The 15107-nt window shown below is 38.4% G+C and overlaps 1 protein-coding gene across 24 annotated transcripts; it reads right to left on the reverse strand.

Annotated features, from left to right (window-relative positions):
• Positions 1–1713: 1713 nt before the first annotated feature.
• Positions 1714–9716, reverse strand: LOC104445335 (F-box/LRR-repeat protein 25). 24 transcript variants are annotated; one of them, XM_039312617.1, is made up of 8 exons: positions 9310–9716; positions 8219–8953; positions 5769–5874; positions 4886–4992; positions 4433–4514; positions 3091–4001; positions 2490–2666; positions 1714–2193 (listed from the first exon to the last, which is right to left on the reverse strand). In XM_039312617.1, exons 6-8 carry the CDS (start codon positions 3892–3894, stop codon positions 1840–1842), a joined length of 1335 nt encoding a protein of 444 aa, XP_039168551.1. In that variant the 5' UTR covers positions 3895–4001; positions 4433–4514; positions 4886–4992; positions 5769–5874; positions 8219–8953; positions 9310–9716; the 3' UTR covers positions 1714–1839. The 24 variants fall into 24 exon arrangements, with proteins under 24 accessions (XP_039168551.1, XP_018730211.2, XP_010057501.2 ...); XM_018874666.2 differs by lacking the exon at positions 8219–8953 and having other exon boundaries at positions 3091–3998; XM_010059199.3 differs by lacking the exon at positions 8219–8953.
• Positions 9717–15107: the final 5391 nt, after the last annotated feature.

Raw genomic sequence — 15107 nt, forward strand, 5'->3', positions numbered from 1 at the left:
CCTAATGCAATCCTCCATCCTCTCGTTCTCCATCTCAACCAAGCTGGACGAGGACAACAAGGAGTCCCCATCCATCCGACCCAGTCGAACCCTGTTCGATCTCACGCGATCACATCGTCTGGCCTGGAGGATGAATTTCGCTCCAAGACAAAAGTATCGAACCACGAGATTTGCAAGATTCGGCGATCGTAGCATCTTTGCAAATGGAGGTTCTATCCCCATGAGAGCTTGAATGAGAGAGAAAGAGAGCGAAAATGATATCATGAATGTATCCTTTTTAGTTGCACTCGTTATTTAAAAACTTTAGTACATTTAACTCGAGGTGATTTGATATTGTTGGGTAAAACTATGGCCCCCTCTTAAATCACGGGCTTAGCAATTGAGATTCATTAAATCTGTAGTGTATTGAGTCTAGGCAAATCTTTCTTTTTATCGCAGGCAAAAAGTCAAGATATTATGGTATGGATCAAGAACATTCATTCCGATTCCATTTGCTCCCATCAAATGTAAGACGACATATGAACATAAAGTGCATGAACTCAATCCACGCAGAAATGTTTTCACATGTTTACATGTTCTACATTCTCTATTGAAACATAATTAACTTTGAAGACAAATTACAGGTGACTGGGATCGCAATTGACCATTACATGATGCCAAAACTCAGGGGTTGATGAAAAAATCAGTATTTATACACAAGTCTAGACGAACATCCTTGGAACGGATACCTAAGAATGACCTTCGTACTTGGAGAACACTTTGGGAGTGACAGAAGAATCTAGGTCACTTCCAAGCAGCACCCATCTAGATCCAGGCGAGGGTGACGTTGCTTGAGACCAATAAGGGTGACCCTTGTCAGTCGCTTGTGCCCGGGTACCAGCCATTGTCAAAGCCCAAGGATCGGCATAGGAAGAAGGAAAAAAAATAATAACTATAAAATTATAATAAAATTAATCAAAAATTCAAAAAAATATTTAAAATTTGTTCACATACACCAAGCAATATCAATGCCAATAATTTCTTGTCAAAATTGGTCGGATGAACTATATTAATAATTTTTTTTAAAGTTCTATAACTAAATTGGCCAAATTAAAAAGTTAGGAAAAGACCACCAAAAAATCTATTTTTTATTTTTTTTATGATCCGAGAACCGCCATACAGTTGGGCAATCAACGGCATAAACCTGGGACAAACCGAGCCCACCCACCTAACCCGGCCGTAGTTAAGTCACACAAGCAACCACAAAGATTTGAACCCGCTCCCTTAGCGGGGGGGAGCAAAGTGCAAACCACTCGACCACCAATGGAGTGGGTTCCAATTTTTTTTTTTACGATATGAAAAACCCCAAATTTTACTAACCGTAACACATTTACCCCCACCAAGGATATTTTCATCTTATTTTTTCTATTTTACCTTTTTCTATTTTATTTTTTTTCATTTTTTTCTTCTTCTCTCTTCCCTATGCCATGGTCGACGGAGGGAAGCCGGACTCGGGCAAGGGTGGCCCTTGCTGGCATCAAGCGAGGGTTGCCCTCGCCTGGGCTAGCTAGGGCGGCCCTCACCGGTGTCAGGCGAGGGCAGCCCTCGCTGGCATCGGGCAAGGGTTGCCCTCGTCAAATCTGGCTAGGGCCGTCAGAACGACACGTCAGAACGAAAGTTCTCCCAATAAGAGGACTGAAAGTTCTACCACCACAAAAGAAAAGAAGAACGACACGTCAGAACGAATCGGTTAATTTGCAACAGGTACATATAATTACATCTCCTGAAAATGTTAAGCTAAAATTTAGGGGTACAAAACGGAGAAAAAGAAATCACCGGTGTTGATGAAATGATCAGGGTTTACACAGACGGACATCCTTGGAAAGGATATCTAAGAATGACCTTGGCGCTTGGAGAACACTTTGACTGCGACAGAAGAATCCGGGCCACTTCAAGCCGCGGTGACGGTTCAAATGCTTGGGATGATTTGGAATTGGTACTGTTGATCACTATTTTGTCCAGCCAAAGTGCATTCTGGAGGAGAAACTTGAGCAGGGAAAGAACAGGTTCCCATGCTAGCAGATTGGCACCGCAATCAACAATCTCAACATGCTTGAGATGCATCAAACACTGATAGATCCTCCACCTTACCAAATTCCAAAATTCTTCTCCAGCAATGACGCGATGGCCTACACTCTCCGCATTCAACTCAATCTGCAGATGTACAACATCATGACTAAGGAGGAGATACACATTTGGAACTAGATGAGACAAATATCGAGCTCTGAGAGTATAATATAGCATTTACAACACCAAGAGAAATATAAATCTATTGAGAATCCAAAATGTCAATTAAATAGACAGGGACAAAAATAATTTTCAATCACAAGAAGAAAAGAAACGACAGGTTTATATGCGGCCTAAGGCTAAAATTCACAATCTGTATATGTTCAAGCAAATCTGGTGTTAAATTAACCCAGTGAACTGAGAGGGTTCTAGCAGCCGTGTACCGCAGAATTGGGGGTGCAAGTTGTTTGTAAGAATAACTTCTCCAAGAGCTGCGTACTTTCGAGTATTTTCACTATAGCCTCAGGAGCTCCCTCATGACCTGCTGTGCCGAGTAATATCAGATGCCGACATTCTAAGGATGGAAGAGACATATCTCTCGCCTCCATTAGCAACAGCACCTAAGCACATCATTGCGGTGAGAGAAGCAGAAACTGATCACTTTACTTTCTCTAAGCACTAAAGAAGATTAAATATAAGACATGCTTGCAATTCCAAAGACCTCTCACAATAGCCAACAGACCAAACGAATGAGCAAACAAGGACATCAGATTTAGTCTTATCGAAGTCAATGTAATGCTGGACCCATAAAGGTGATATCAACTTAGGTGTGAAAAGTTCTTTTATGAAAAGGAAAAGAGCCTTATCCAGCAAAAATTCCGTTGATAAGATGACAAGGTTTCTCTGAAATAACAATTATTTGAGCATGGTATCATCAAGCACCAATAAACAATCTCACAATTTATCCTAATCAAATGGCAGAGTGTGTAATGAATGTCTGCAACTTGAACCAGGAATAATAGGGCTAAAAGAATCGGCTTGCACCTGAAGGCACCAGCTTCCCATCACTAATTTCGTGACATGATGCAGCTTCTTGAGAAGCCCCTTGACAAGATTGGCACGAGCCTTAACCTTATTGAGTGCAATTTTCATGTTGAAATTTAACTCGGCCTCAATCAAGGAAGATACTTCATCTAGTCTAAACTCTCCCCCTCGAGAATTGCCCAATAGACGCAATCTGAGAAGATGTGGGGCCGAAATTTTCAGCATCGAAGCTCGACCACGAAACACATGAGAATCAATCACCAACTCTCTAAAACTTTTTGATTCAACCATGATGTGCTTGACGCCCACGCAACTTTTCAACTCAAGGAACTCTAGAACAGGGCTGCCACCCAAAACTCTCATCATCCCATCATTGTTCAAATTTGCATAATCAATGCGCAATGTCTTCAGCGAACACCAATTCACAGTGCCAAACACCCTAAAACAGCATTGGGACACACGCAAATTCACCAGCGTGGTGCAGCAGAACAAGATTCGCGGCAACAGAAAATCTTTGTAGCGCAAGTAACGCAGGTTTACTGATACCTCTTCGACACCGTGCTTGATGGCAAACTGGAGCCACCTATCAAGACTTGATTGTATCAAGGCGAAACAAGGACCATCATAGAGGAATCTTTTTGCCTTAATTGCGGTGCAGCGTAACAGCACCGAGTCAACGAAAGTGATGAAGCTCTTCAGGATACTGCCAAGGGGTAAAGAGAAACTCATATACTGATTAGAGGTCCAAGTGGAACGCCATCGCTTGGACAAGATGCTGGTTTTGACGGCGTCTTTTGTGGTCATGAAGGAGAAGATATGAAGGATTATGGCGTCGGGCAATTCACTGATGTAATCCACTGAGTTTCGCCTTTCATCTTGATTGGAAGGAGGTAAACGAGCACGTTTGCCTGCTGATGATGATGAAGAGTAAGGTTGGCAAGAAATGTGACAAAAAGACTAAACTCTTATCAGCACATAAGGAAAGTAACTAAACCCTAAAAAGTCCCATGGCTTTTCTTCAAAAAAAGAAAAAAAGATAAATCAAAAGTGAATCAAGAGATAGCACGTGAAGGAATTGAGATCGAAAACCCAGAGGAAAGCTTGAGCTACTTAGGGAATGGAGGCATTACAAAGAATGGAAGAGTGAGAGAGCAACAAAGTCCACCGGAGTATGAGAATTTGCAGAGAAATTGCGGAAGAGGAACAAGCGGGAGAGAAAATGAGGAAGAGACAGAGGCAGAGATTTGATTAGAGGAGTGGAGGCTAACTTATTAGATTAATGGGCAGGCCAAACCAACCTGAACTTCAGAAGGAACAATTATTCTGAGTTTTCCGAACTAACCACTGTTGATTTGCTTGAGGCTGATCCACAGCTAAGGAATTAACAATTGGTTGGCTTTGGCCTTGATTTTTTGGATGCATAACTTGAGATGACATACAATGTATACAAGTTATGTTAGTGTATCAAGAAACCGGATCGATACATGCATAGCAGCAGCAAATGCAAATAGCAAAGAAAGATTAAAGGAATGAGGGATAGATGCACCTCGAGGACGACCTTTAATTACTTTAAATTGAAACTTTCTGAGCAAGTGATACTAGATGGATAATGGATATGCAAAAACAGACAAACAATTACTCACTCATTTTCTTTTCGGCAAGTACTAAATAAAAATCTCTGTGAAGTTCATGTACATGAATTGATCTTGAAATCTTAAAGAAACAAAAGAATAAAAGAGTAATGTAAATTATCTTTTGCAAGCATGCATCTTTTGACACCATAAGAGAGACTCACCTTTTGAAAAAGAAATTTTGAGGCAAAGATGTGGGAGGAAGTTACAAAATATGCAAGCATTTGGCCCTTTCTAGTTGAACTTGTTCTTCACAAATGCGTATCTGATTCTATGAAGCAAACAACCAAGATCTTACAATTCTTAAATCAATAGGTTACAAATGAAACAAAGAAATTCAATTGTGCCACTGCCCGTGGTATAAATGAGTATTTAAGGTTACAAATGAGCAAGAATGGCAAAAAGAAATTAACTTCAGGGTACTAAAACGAAAATCCACCAAAAGTCCCATGTGCCAGTGGAGCATTTACCCTATAAATAAGCAGCACAGCTTGTCGTGGGAATATGAATGTGTACCATGTAAAGCCCAAAAAAAGGAGAATTCCAGGGCCAGTCCTAAAATTTGTTATGCTAATGTGCTTAAGTCCTAAAACTTTCATTTCATTCATTCAAGTCACAATACTTGCAATTGAATACACTTGATTCATTCCATTAATTCTGTCAATTTTAAGTGGAAGGAAGATGCCACGACTTTTTTTTATTATCTTTTAATACTATGTGGCCATTAATAAATAAAAAAGTCATGTAGATTTTCCGTCAACTAAAACATAAAAGAGCTAATGGAAGAGCTAAAGTGGATGACTATCACAAATTTTAGGACTTAAGTGCACACAATGAAAGTTTTTAGGACTCAAATGCTGTATCATAACAATTTTTGGGACTTAAGTCTCCAAAAACAATGAATCAATAAAATAAAATAAAAAATAGTGCAAGCATAAAATTTGTGTAAGACAAAATATACATATATGTAAATATACAGGGGGATAACAAAACAGAAATTCCAATTCCTATATCAATGGTATCAAGTAACAGGAACTTAAGTCGTACCCAATTCCTCACTGCTATTCCCCGATGGCAAAGCATTAGGTAAGGTACTCTGAGACTTTGTCTCCATTTTCAACATCTTCAAAGATATCTTCCTCCAATAGTAAGGCTAAAAGGGAAAGGAAGCAGAAATCACTCAATCACTTCATAATAGACCAACTAATTAAATAATCAAATTAGAAAGAAAATAAAGTAGATATCAATTTGAAACTATAACTTAAAACTCAGTACAATATCACAGCACTGAGCAAACCTGATATCACTGGTGCAAAGCTAATTTTAAATATTTAAACGATTCCAGTTACTACATAAATGCACGCATCATAGGAATTCTCAATAAAAGAACGCTTTTCAAATTTTTTTAAGCACAGCCTATCCGGTTTGTTCACGCATCCTCTATCCACATAGAAACTTGATACAGAATAAGTAAGCACTAGCTCCCGGGAAACACATAAAATGCTATCAAAGATAAGATCGAAGAGAATGAAACGCACATGGTGGACATGGACATCATATAATACCTGGCTTGTTGCAAGAACGTAAACATTTTCCTCATACCTCACAGTATTTTGCACTTCAGCTGAAATTGTTTTTAGCCAATAGATATATATATTTCCACAATGATAATTAAGATTTCATTAAGTACCAAGCAGGTACCACCGCTACAAAATGGATTAAAATAGAAGCCACCCCCATACAAAATAATGCACAAAAAGACTAGCATTTCCAACAAACTAGATGTTTGAAATTGGACTTTCCCGCATACCAATAGTGAAGAGTGTACAAACAATTATCCCCAAAAAAAAAAAAAAAAATCCCACGAGGATTCAACTCCTTGAAATGCCTCTTTATTCCTCTTTCTTGAAATGAGCCAAAAAAACAAGGAGAGGAATCATCTTAGTCATCTGTTTCTTTCTGACACAAACTGAAAGTCCCTCCCCAAGCCCGAAGTTCATGTCATACTATGCCTAAGGTCAACCAATTTACTCCTAAAATTATAAAAAGCATAGCCAAAATCTTTCTGGTCCAGCTACAATGTCAAACTTAGTGATTCACGATCTCTTCTTCAGTCTTGCACAAAAAGCACCTATAGGCCAGTATTTTTCCTCCCTTCTAACGATTATCCAAAGTACGAATAAATCCCCAAGCAGCTAGCCAAAAAAAAAAGAAACCTTCAATGGAATCTGAACTTTCCAAATAGATTTTTACGGGAAGAGTGTGTTCTGTTGTAATTGCATCTGAGTAGAACAGAGATTGGAATAGTAGGATTTGACAAAAAAAGTTCCAGAGGTATAACAATTCTACTGTAGCCTAATCGTCCTCACATCTAATGTCTCTTCATACAACCCCCCAAAAAAAAAAAAAAAAAAAAAAATTGAGAAAACTTTGAGCTTCTAATCTTGATCCCTACACAAGTTACTAATTATGACACTGTTTCTCCGTTGTCAGTCTTCCAACAATCAGCTAGACTAGCTCTCTTGTTTCTTGCTAATGCACACACATCCGGGAATAAGTCTTTGAAAGCAGTGTTTCCACACCACATCATCCTGCAACATAGCATGCCTAACATTTCCCACTCTAATAGAAAGTCTGTTTTTGAAAGCATCCCAATTGTCCAAGCAAAGCTTTATATATAAGAACAAACGACTTTACCCCCAACCCCCCCATTAGCAACTCATTGTGTTACAATACTCCAATTTACTAAGTGAAATCTCAGATCATCATCCCAATCTCCCCAGAGGAACTTTTTTTGTATGCTCTCAAGTCTAATAAGACAAAAATTGTTATGTATTTCCATTAAGCTTAGGCTAGTTGGTTTACCAATAATCAAAGGTAAAACCAATTCTGAGAGAGACACAATTAGAAGACTCATGATGGAAGCAACTTGTTGCAAGGGCTACATCAGAGGGACGTGTTTGGTTTCATCGACATGGGCATAGAGGTTTTGTCCCTTGAGAAACGGGATAACTTGTGCTCTCCATAATAAGTTTTGGATGCAGAGAGATATATGCACCACAAAACAGGCATGAGACACTAAATTGGCCCACTAAGCAATCTACTAAGTTGACTAATTTCTCATTCCACATCAGTACAGTCCAACCACGTGTTTGAAACACCAGTAATTCTTCCAACTACGACATCTAATTCCCCATACGCCTGTTTTACCAGGTTCTACAGCTGCATGGTAATCCATCCACCATTTCAAGTCCTTGTTGGAGATGTACATCAACAATCTCCTCTGTCCAGCATACTCTGTCACTCTCAACAAGTCCTTTTTGGTCTGTAACAATAAATCAAAGGATTTTATTTGCACAAAAACCCATTTACCTTGTAGGTATCTCCCGACAGAACCGGCCTCAAAAATTGCACGCAGCAAAGAAGATAAGAGGAAAAAGTCTTCAACATCTCAGAGAAAGCAAACAGCAGTATAAAAGAAGAGGAAAAGAGCCTACGATGTCAATGGGGGCCTTTGTCAATGGCTAGCTGGAGTTCATGGTGGTCAATGGAGGTTAGGGAGGTCGCAGGAGCTGGAAAACAGAAGAGACAAGAGCTGGAAAAGGTTCAGGAGTTCAGAGTGGGTAAGAAAAGAATGAAAGGTCAGAAGAAAAGGTTTGCTGGAGATGGTCACAAAATCTAGTGTATAACAGAGCTGAAATTACATAAACCTAATATAGTCATAAAATTCAATGGATAACAGATAAAAAATCCAGTGGAAGTCGCATATTGTTCAACAAATTATTAATAACTTTCTCCCAAATAAGAAAGCTAAACTCAGAAATGATTCAAAATAACACATATAAGAATTCACAAACCTAAAAAATTTTGGCGATGTCTAATCCACACGCATTAATAGCATCTACTCCTATTACAAGTGGTAAGGGTGGGAGTTCAAGCATTGCACCTCAAGGTAGGCAAAGAAAAAGTTTCCTGTGGAAAACCTTTGGGCCTTCAACCCCTACAACAACTACAGTGACACGATTGAGCTGGAATGGGGAAAATTAAAATTGAGATTAATATGAAAAAACACAACCTACAAGCAATAAGATGCCTAAGAATCCTCAGGCTCTGGATAAGTAAATTTTTGTCGCCAGCATAACAGGCGATCATCCGGTAACTGTTTTCCTGCCAGAAAGCCACAAGGCCTTACCTCTGCAATTATGTTCATCTACATACTATGGAAAACCCTCCTGGTTGCAAACAAAAATAGAAGAGAATTCATTCCAATTAAGAAAAAAATAAAACCATCTTCTTACGCTATATTATCACCAATTTAACAAGAGCTACCGTCCTACATACCCTCTAGATCCCATATTGACAATTACCTAAGACTAAAAATTATCCAACCAGAAAAAAACTACAGCGAAAGCTACCCCAGAATTCATGTTGCCCCTCGACCTAATAACAAGACGATATTGTAAAACCATTATTACTTCATTAACCTGCTAAACCCTTGGAAACAGTCCCAAAGCAACAATCCATCATGAAACTCCACAATTTTCCCTACGAAAACGATAAGAACCCTAGCAAAGGAAGGAGCACTCACATCTTGTCGACAATCCTCTCCCCTGATCGGGGCGGCAACTGAACCCTCCAACAGCGGCCATCAAGTGCAGCTTCGGTGCCCCCGCCTCCTCCGCCAACCGGTCGAGTGGGCCTCCAGTTAGCGTTGACCATCATACCCACCCGTCAAAAACCTCAACAACCAACAACCGCACGGGATTTAGCCAAGAGAAACAAAACAATCTGCACACGCCCACCCACAAGCAGATTCGAATGGCATAAACCAACACAATCAACGCCGACTTCAAGCAACCCAAACCCACGACTCCTCCCACGTTCCCACAAGACCCATCGAAAACCCAAAAGGAACAGTCAATGGATGGCGAAAGAAGAACGTCGACCTCGCCTGTGGGAGGAGACGAAAGAGGTTATGGCAAGAGAACCGTGAAGTGGGTCTCCTTTCATTGCTATTGTAGCATGCCTAAAGAGGTAACGTAATCACACATGTTTTTTTTTTTTTTTTTTTTTTTTTTGTTTCCCACCCACTCTATTCCTACTCTACACTTACTCGACTTTTTCTTCACACTCACTACTTTACACTAACTCTCAGACTTTTGCTCTACACTCACTCTCAGATTTTTGCCATGCTCCAGACTTTTACTCTACCTCTTGCAGGGCGTGGAGTCGAAACTCACTCCTGAAATTTACGCGTCCCCATCACATCTCCTGAGAAGGTGGGGATTTGAACCCCTCACCTCCCCCTTCCTTATTTTTTTTTTTTTTGTCATTCCTACCCTATTCATAGTCTACACTCACTCACAGACTTGTGCCCCGCCTCTTGTAGGGCATGGGAGTTACAACCCATTCTCGAAACTTACGCGTCCCTACCCCATTCCCTCCTAAAAGGTGAGAATTTGAACCCCTCACCTCTCCCTTCCATGTTGGAAGGGTGGCCACTGGGGCGAACCTCCAGTGGTTCCCCTTCCATGTTGAAAATGTGGCTACTTGGACAAATCCCAGTGGTTATAATCACACATGTTAAAATGGCGTCTTTCGTAACGTTCGTGTTGAAAAATGGTTTCAAAGAAAATTGTTTCTGGGAATGTTCTAGGGAATAATTTTTTAATAGAAAAACGCATTTAGTAATTGTATAAAATTTTTGTTCCCGAAATAATAAAATAATAGAAACACATGTAGTAAACTTGTATAATTTTTTTTTTTCTTTTAATTTTTTAATATTTTTATTTTATTTATCATTTTTCCTTTTTCCTTTCTTCCTTTTGGCCGGTCACCAAGGCCAGCGACTAGCTAACAAGGGCTAGCGGCCTCGCCCAATCACGGCAAGGCTCGCTAGCTCTCGACGGCTGGTCATTGGCCATGGCTGAGGCCGGCAACCGGCCAAAGAAAAAAGAAGAAGAAAAAGGAGGAAAAAAAATGTTTCTCAGAATTGTTCCCGAGAACAAGAAATAAATTTTTTATATTTCTTATTTATGTTCTAAATCTGTTCTGAGAACAAAAATAGATTTTTTGTTCCTTAAAACAAAAGTGTAAACAAACGTGTTTCTGTTCTTTTTTTGTTTCTCGGAACAAAAGAACAGAAATTTTTATTCTAGGGAACAAAAACACAATTAAACAAACATGCCTAAACTGTCCGCAAAATAAATGGAATGAACCTTTTTCTAATTCAAAACCAATTTTCTATTACACCAAATGTCTTTTATGTCCCACTTTTGTGCTTATAGTCTGTTTGGCAATCATTCTATTGTTGGAAACAATTTCTACTTATAAAAAAATATTTTTGATTTTGTTCCTTAGATGAGTTTATGAGTATTTGAACGTATTTGGTAACTGGGCAAAATTTTTATTTCCAAACTATAAAAAGAATAAATATGTATTTGGTATGATCCTACAATTTTTTTTTTTTTATGACATGGAATTTCTTTTAATTTTTAAATAATTTTATGAGATTTTTCTTTACTTTGTTTACTTTCTTTCTTTTTTTTCTTCTTCCTCCCCTAGTTAGTCGCTTGGCCTCGGTCATGGCTGACAATAGGCTAGACGAGAGTCGGTGACCTCGTTGGCCATTGCCAAGCCCCACGACTAGCTAGAAGGGGAAGAGGAAGAAAAGAAAAGATAAAGATAAAGAAAGAGGGGGAAAAAAAGGAACGAAAAGAAAATGACTTGATTCTTGAATTGTTTCAGGGAATAAAAAAGTAATTTTTTTTTTTACTTTTTAATTATGTTTCAAATTTACTCTTAGGAGTGGAAAAATTAACTGACATTACTAAACGGATTTCTCTTTTTTCTTTGTTATGGGAAAAAAAACAAAAATAATCAAGAATTAACTGGTTACCAAACAAGACCTTAGTGAATTGTATTATGCCTTCTCATGGGTTTGATGGGCCGAGCCCTTTAGCCTGCATGGACCCAAAGGGTGCACTTCCGAGCGTTTTTTGTTATGGTTCGGCCCGACCCAAATGATTGAGATGTCATTTCAGGAAAGCAATGTGATGGACAAGGAAGAGAGGAAAATATTACTTTTAAAAAAAAATTTGTTTGATTCCAAGTCGATGGCAAATGTCAATTTGTAAGTGGATTTAAGTAAATAAGTGTTTGCATTTGCTAACGTGATACTATGATACCACCATATATTTTCGATAAAGCCATCTTGGATTCACACAACTCTGTTTGCCTGCCAATCTCTACATTAGTTTCCTCGTAGAGTTTTCACTGCTATTTTGGATGGAACTATAATTAAGGGTATATTTGTAATATTGGTATGAGTTTGAGGCTTTTGTTGATCCCAAAATGTTCAACAAATGGCACAATAGTGGATGTAGTGTAAGAAGGGAAGAAAAAAAAAAGGAAAGAGAAAAAAATTAAAAATATCAAAATATTATTACGAATTGTTAATGTCAATGCTTGTAGTATCACGTAAGATGGCCGGCATTTATGTTGGCAATTTCCAGCTAAAATTGGTTGGATTGATTGATCTAGCGCAAATATAAAATGCTTAAGACTCAATTGGTAAAAAAGAGTTTAAAATTGAATTAATACAATTGCAATAGATTTATGATTTTTTGGTAATTTTCATTTTATATTTTATGACTTTAGGATGCTATCACGTAAATTTGAGTGTGCAAAATATGGTTAGTAAGAAATATAAGTTCTTACAAACTTCAAAATGTTCAAGATGTGAAAGTTGGGAGATCATCTAAATAGAAAAAGAAAAGATAGAAAAAAAAGGAAGAGTAGGGTCATCTCTTTAAACTACAATTGAAAGATTGGGGCAATTTTATCCTTTTAGTGTAAATGGGAGTCGATTTAGTCATTTGGGGTAGAGTAACGTCGCCCTAAATAAATAAGTTAAAAGCTTATTAGTCGAATTTCAGTTGAATTTCGAGCCATGTGGCAAAACTATGTAGGTGTATTGCCATGTCGTGTTAATAAAGGAAAGGTGAGATGCCACGCGGGGAACAAAGGAGCAAGCGTTCTTCCATCTCCGGTCTTAATTATATAAAATAGGTTAGGATTTTATCACACCTTTAGTATTATGAGATTATAAGTTTCCAAAGGATATTTTCTGGTATGTAATAGTAAAAGTTCGAGATTGAAATCCTCCTTTGCATTCTTTTTATTTTATAGAGAGATTTGCATATGCATTTCATGGCAAGGTCAATTGTGATATAATACAAATGGAATCACTTGGGCCAATTAATTATTGCAAATGCTATAACGTAATAGAATAGACTTAGTCTATATGAACCAACACCGTTATAGCTATTGATCACTAGTTTCCTTGGGGGGCATGCTATAATAGTACTGGTGTAGATGGACCGAGTCAATGGAATACTTTTCACGTATAAGTTGCGAAGGCACGATAACTCCAATAGAAGCATTCACCGTTAACCAAATCACCTATGCTTTTGACACTTGCCAAAAAGAGTCTCTCATTACCGCAACTAACTTGTGGCTTAAAGGAGGTTCATCTTCCAATATATGCGAGATGCCAACGCCTAAGTGCGAATCATCAATCATCTGCAGTCTAGAGAACTTAATATTTTTCAACCTTGATGTGCAACGCTTGAACTTCCACCTGTACCACTTGTAATAGGAGGAGATGCTGTCAATGCGTGTGGGTTAGGTGTTGCCAAAATTTTATAGGTTTGTGAATTCTTGTATGTGTTATTTTGAATCATTTCTCAGTTTGCTTTCTCATCTGGGAGAAAGCTATTTATAATTTGTTGAACAATGTGCAAGTTGCACCGGATTCTTTTATCTATTATCCGTTGGATTTTATGACTATGTTAGGAATATGTAATTTCAGCTCTGTTATACACTGGATTTTGTGACCATCCGGCAAACCTTTTCTTCTGAACTTTCATCCTTTTCTACCCACTCTCAACTCCTGACCCTCTTCCAGCTCTTGACCCCTCTCTTTTCCAGCTCTGGTGAGCCATAACTCTCTAACAAAAAGGGAAAAGGACACTAGGAGATGCCAAAAGTTGTGGAGCGGTGATCAATCCCGAAGCTCGGAAATCATCTCAAATTGATGTCCTCGATCGTCAGCCCCGATTTGTGAAGAAATTCAAGTCACTCCTTCATGACCTAGACCGTGACTAGAAGCTCCAACTCGTCGAGGACAATTCCAATCCCACGTAAGGAACTCGTAAACCCCAATGCAATCCTCCATCCTCTCGTTCTCCATCTCAACCAAGCTGGACGAGGACAACAAGGAGTCCCCATCCATCCGACCCAGTCGAACCCTGTTCGATCTCACCGCGATCACATCGTCTGGCCTGGAGGATGAATTTCGCTCCAAGACAAAAGTATCGAAACACGAGATTTGCAAGATTCGGCGATCGTAGCATCTTTGCAAATGGAGGTTCTATCCCCACGAGAGCTTGAATGAGAGAGAAAGAGAGAGCGAAGGAGAACAACAGAGAAAGAGAGAACGAGAGAAAACAATAGAGAAAGAGAGATTTTCTCTAATGCAGCGTTGTTTTGCGATTATGGCCACTTAATCGTCCATATGGACTTTCCTTTTCTTTCTTTTTTCTTTTTTTTAATGAAAAAGCCACCTAGGCATTGAGATTTAATTAAAAAATCCATAAGCACTGACATAATTTTTTCGTGCTAAAGTGAGTGCCTTATACAATTTTTAGCATTTGTAATGTCATTCTCCCTGCTATTTTCTAGGAGTGATCGGTTCTAAAGTGGATAGGTTCTAGATCTAGACCCTATACCCTATGTTATTATAACCTATTCTCTTTTTTGGACTCATTTTTTTTTTTTTTTTGCACTAGAACCTATTTTGGAACCCATCCTATCTTTTCAATCTAGTTATGGGGTCTACCCAATCTGCACTGGAATCTGTTTTATAACCACCCAATATATTATAAGGCTTCTAATTTGACATAAATACGCGAGAAAACAACAACGTAATTGTACTAATTTGTATTGAAACATGGAGCACATGTAATGAATAAGTACATAAAATTTTTAACTAAACAAAAAATTAAAGATTCACGAGGCTAATTATCATAAACAAACATTGCAAGGCAAAGTAAAAATTTTAACATTTCATAAACATAAGTAGCAACACATGGGTCTAATATTAATCTCATTCCCACAACTACTACAAAAAGTTGTTCATTTATCTAAAACAGTTAACAAATCTTTTTTTAACACTAGTAAAAACCAGTTTCAAAACCGATCCAATCGATCCGATTCCCAAATGGTCCTTTACTTGAAACTGGGAACCGGACCAGTTTCAACTGGTTCCCAAAAAATGGAACTAGTCCCCACATCAGTTAAAAAAGGAACCTGTTCTTGAACCTG

The sequence above is a fragment of the Eucalyptus grandis genome, chromosome 5, assembly GCF_016545825.1.
Source record: "Eucalyptus grandis isolate ANBG69807.140 chromosome 5, ASM1654582v1, whole genome shotgun sequence".
Classification (NCBI taxonomy): domain Eukaryota; kingdom Viridiplantae; phylum Streptophyta; class Magnoliopsida; order Myrtales; family Myrtaceae; genus Eucalyptus; species Eucalyptus grandis.

Coding starts and splice junctions, on each gene's coding strand:
- LOC104445335 (XM_010059196.3), bottom strand. CDS start 5,844: ATGTTGAAAATGGAGACAAAGTCTCAGAGTACCTTACCTAATGCTTTG. Junction 4,002..5,768: donor GAATAGCAGTGAGGAATTGG/GTACGACTTAAG, acceptor CATCATCATCAG/CAGGCAAACGTGCTCGTTTA. Junction 2,194..2,489: donor CTTGCACCCCCAATTCTGCG/GTACACGGCTGC, acceptor GTACATCTGCAG/ATTGAGTTGAATGCGGAGAG.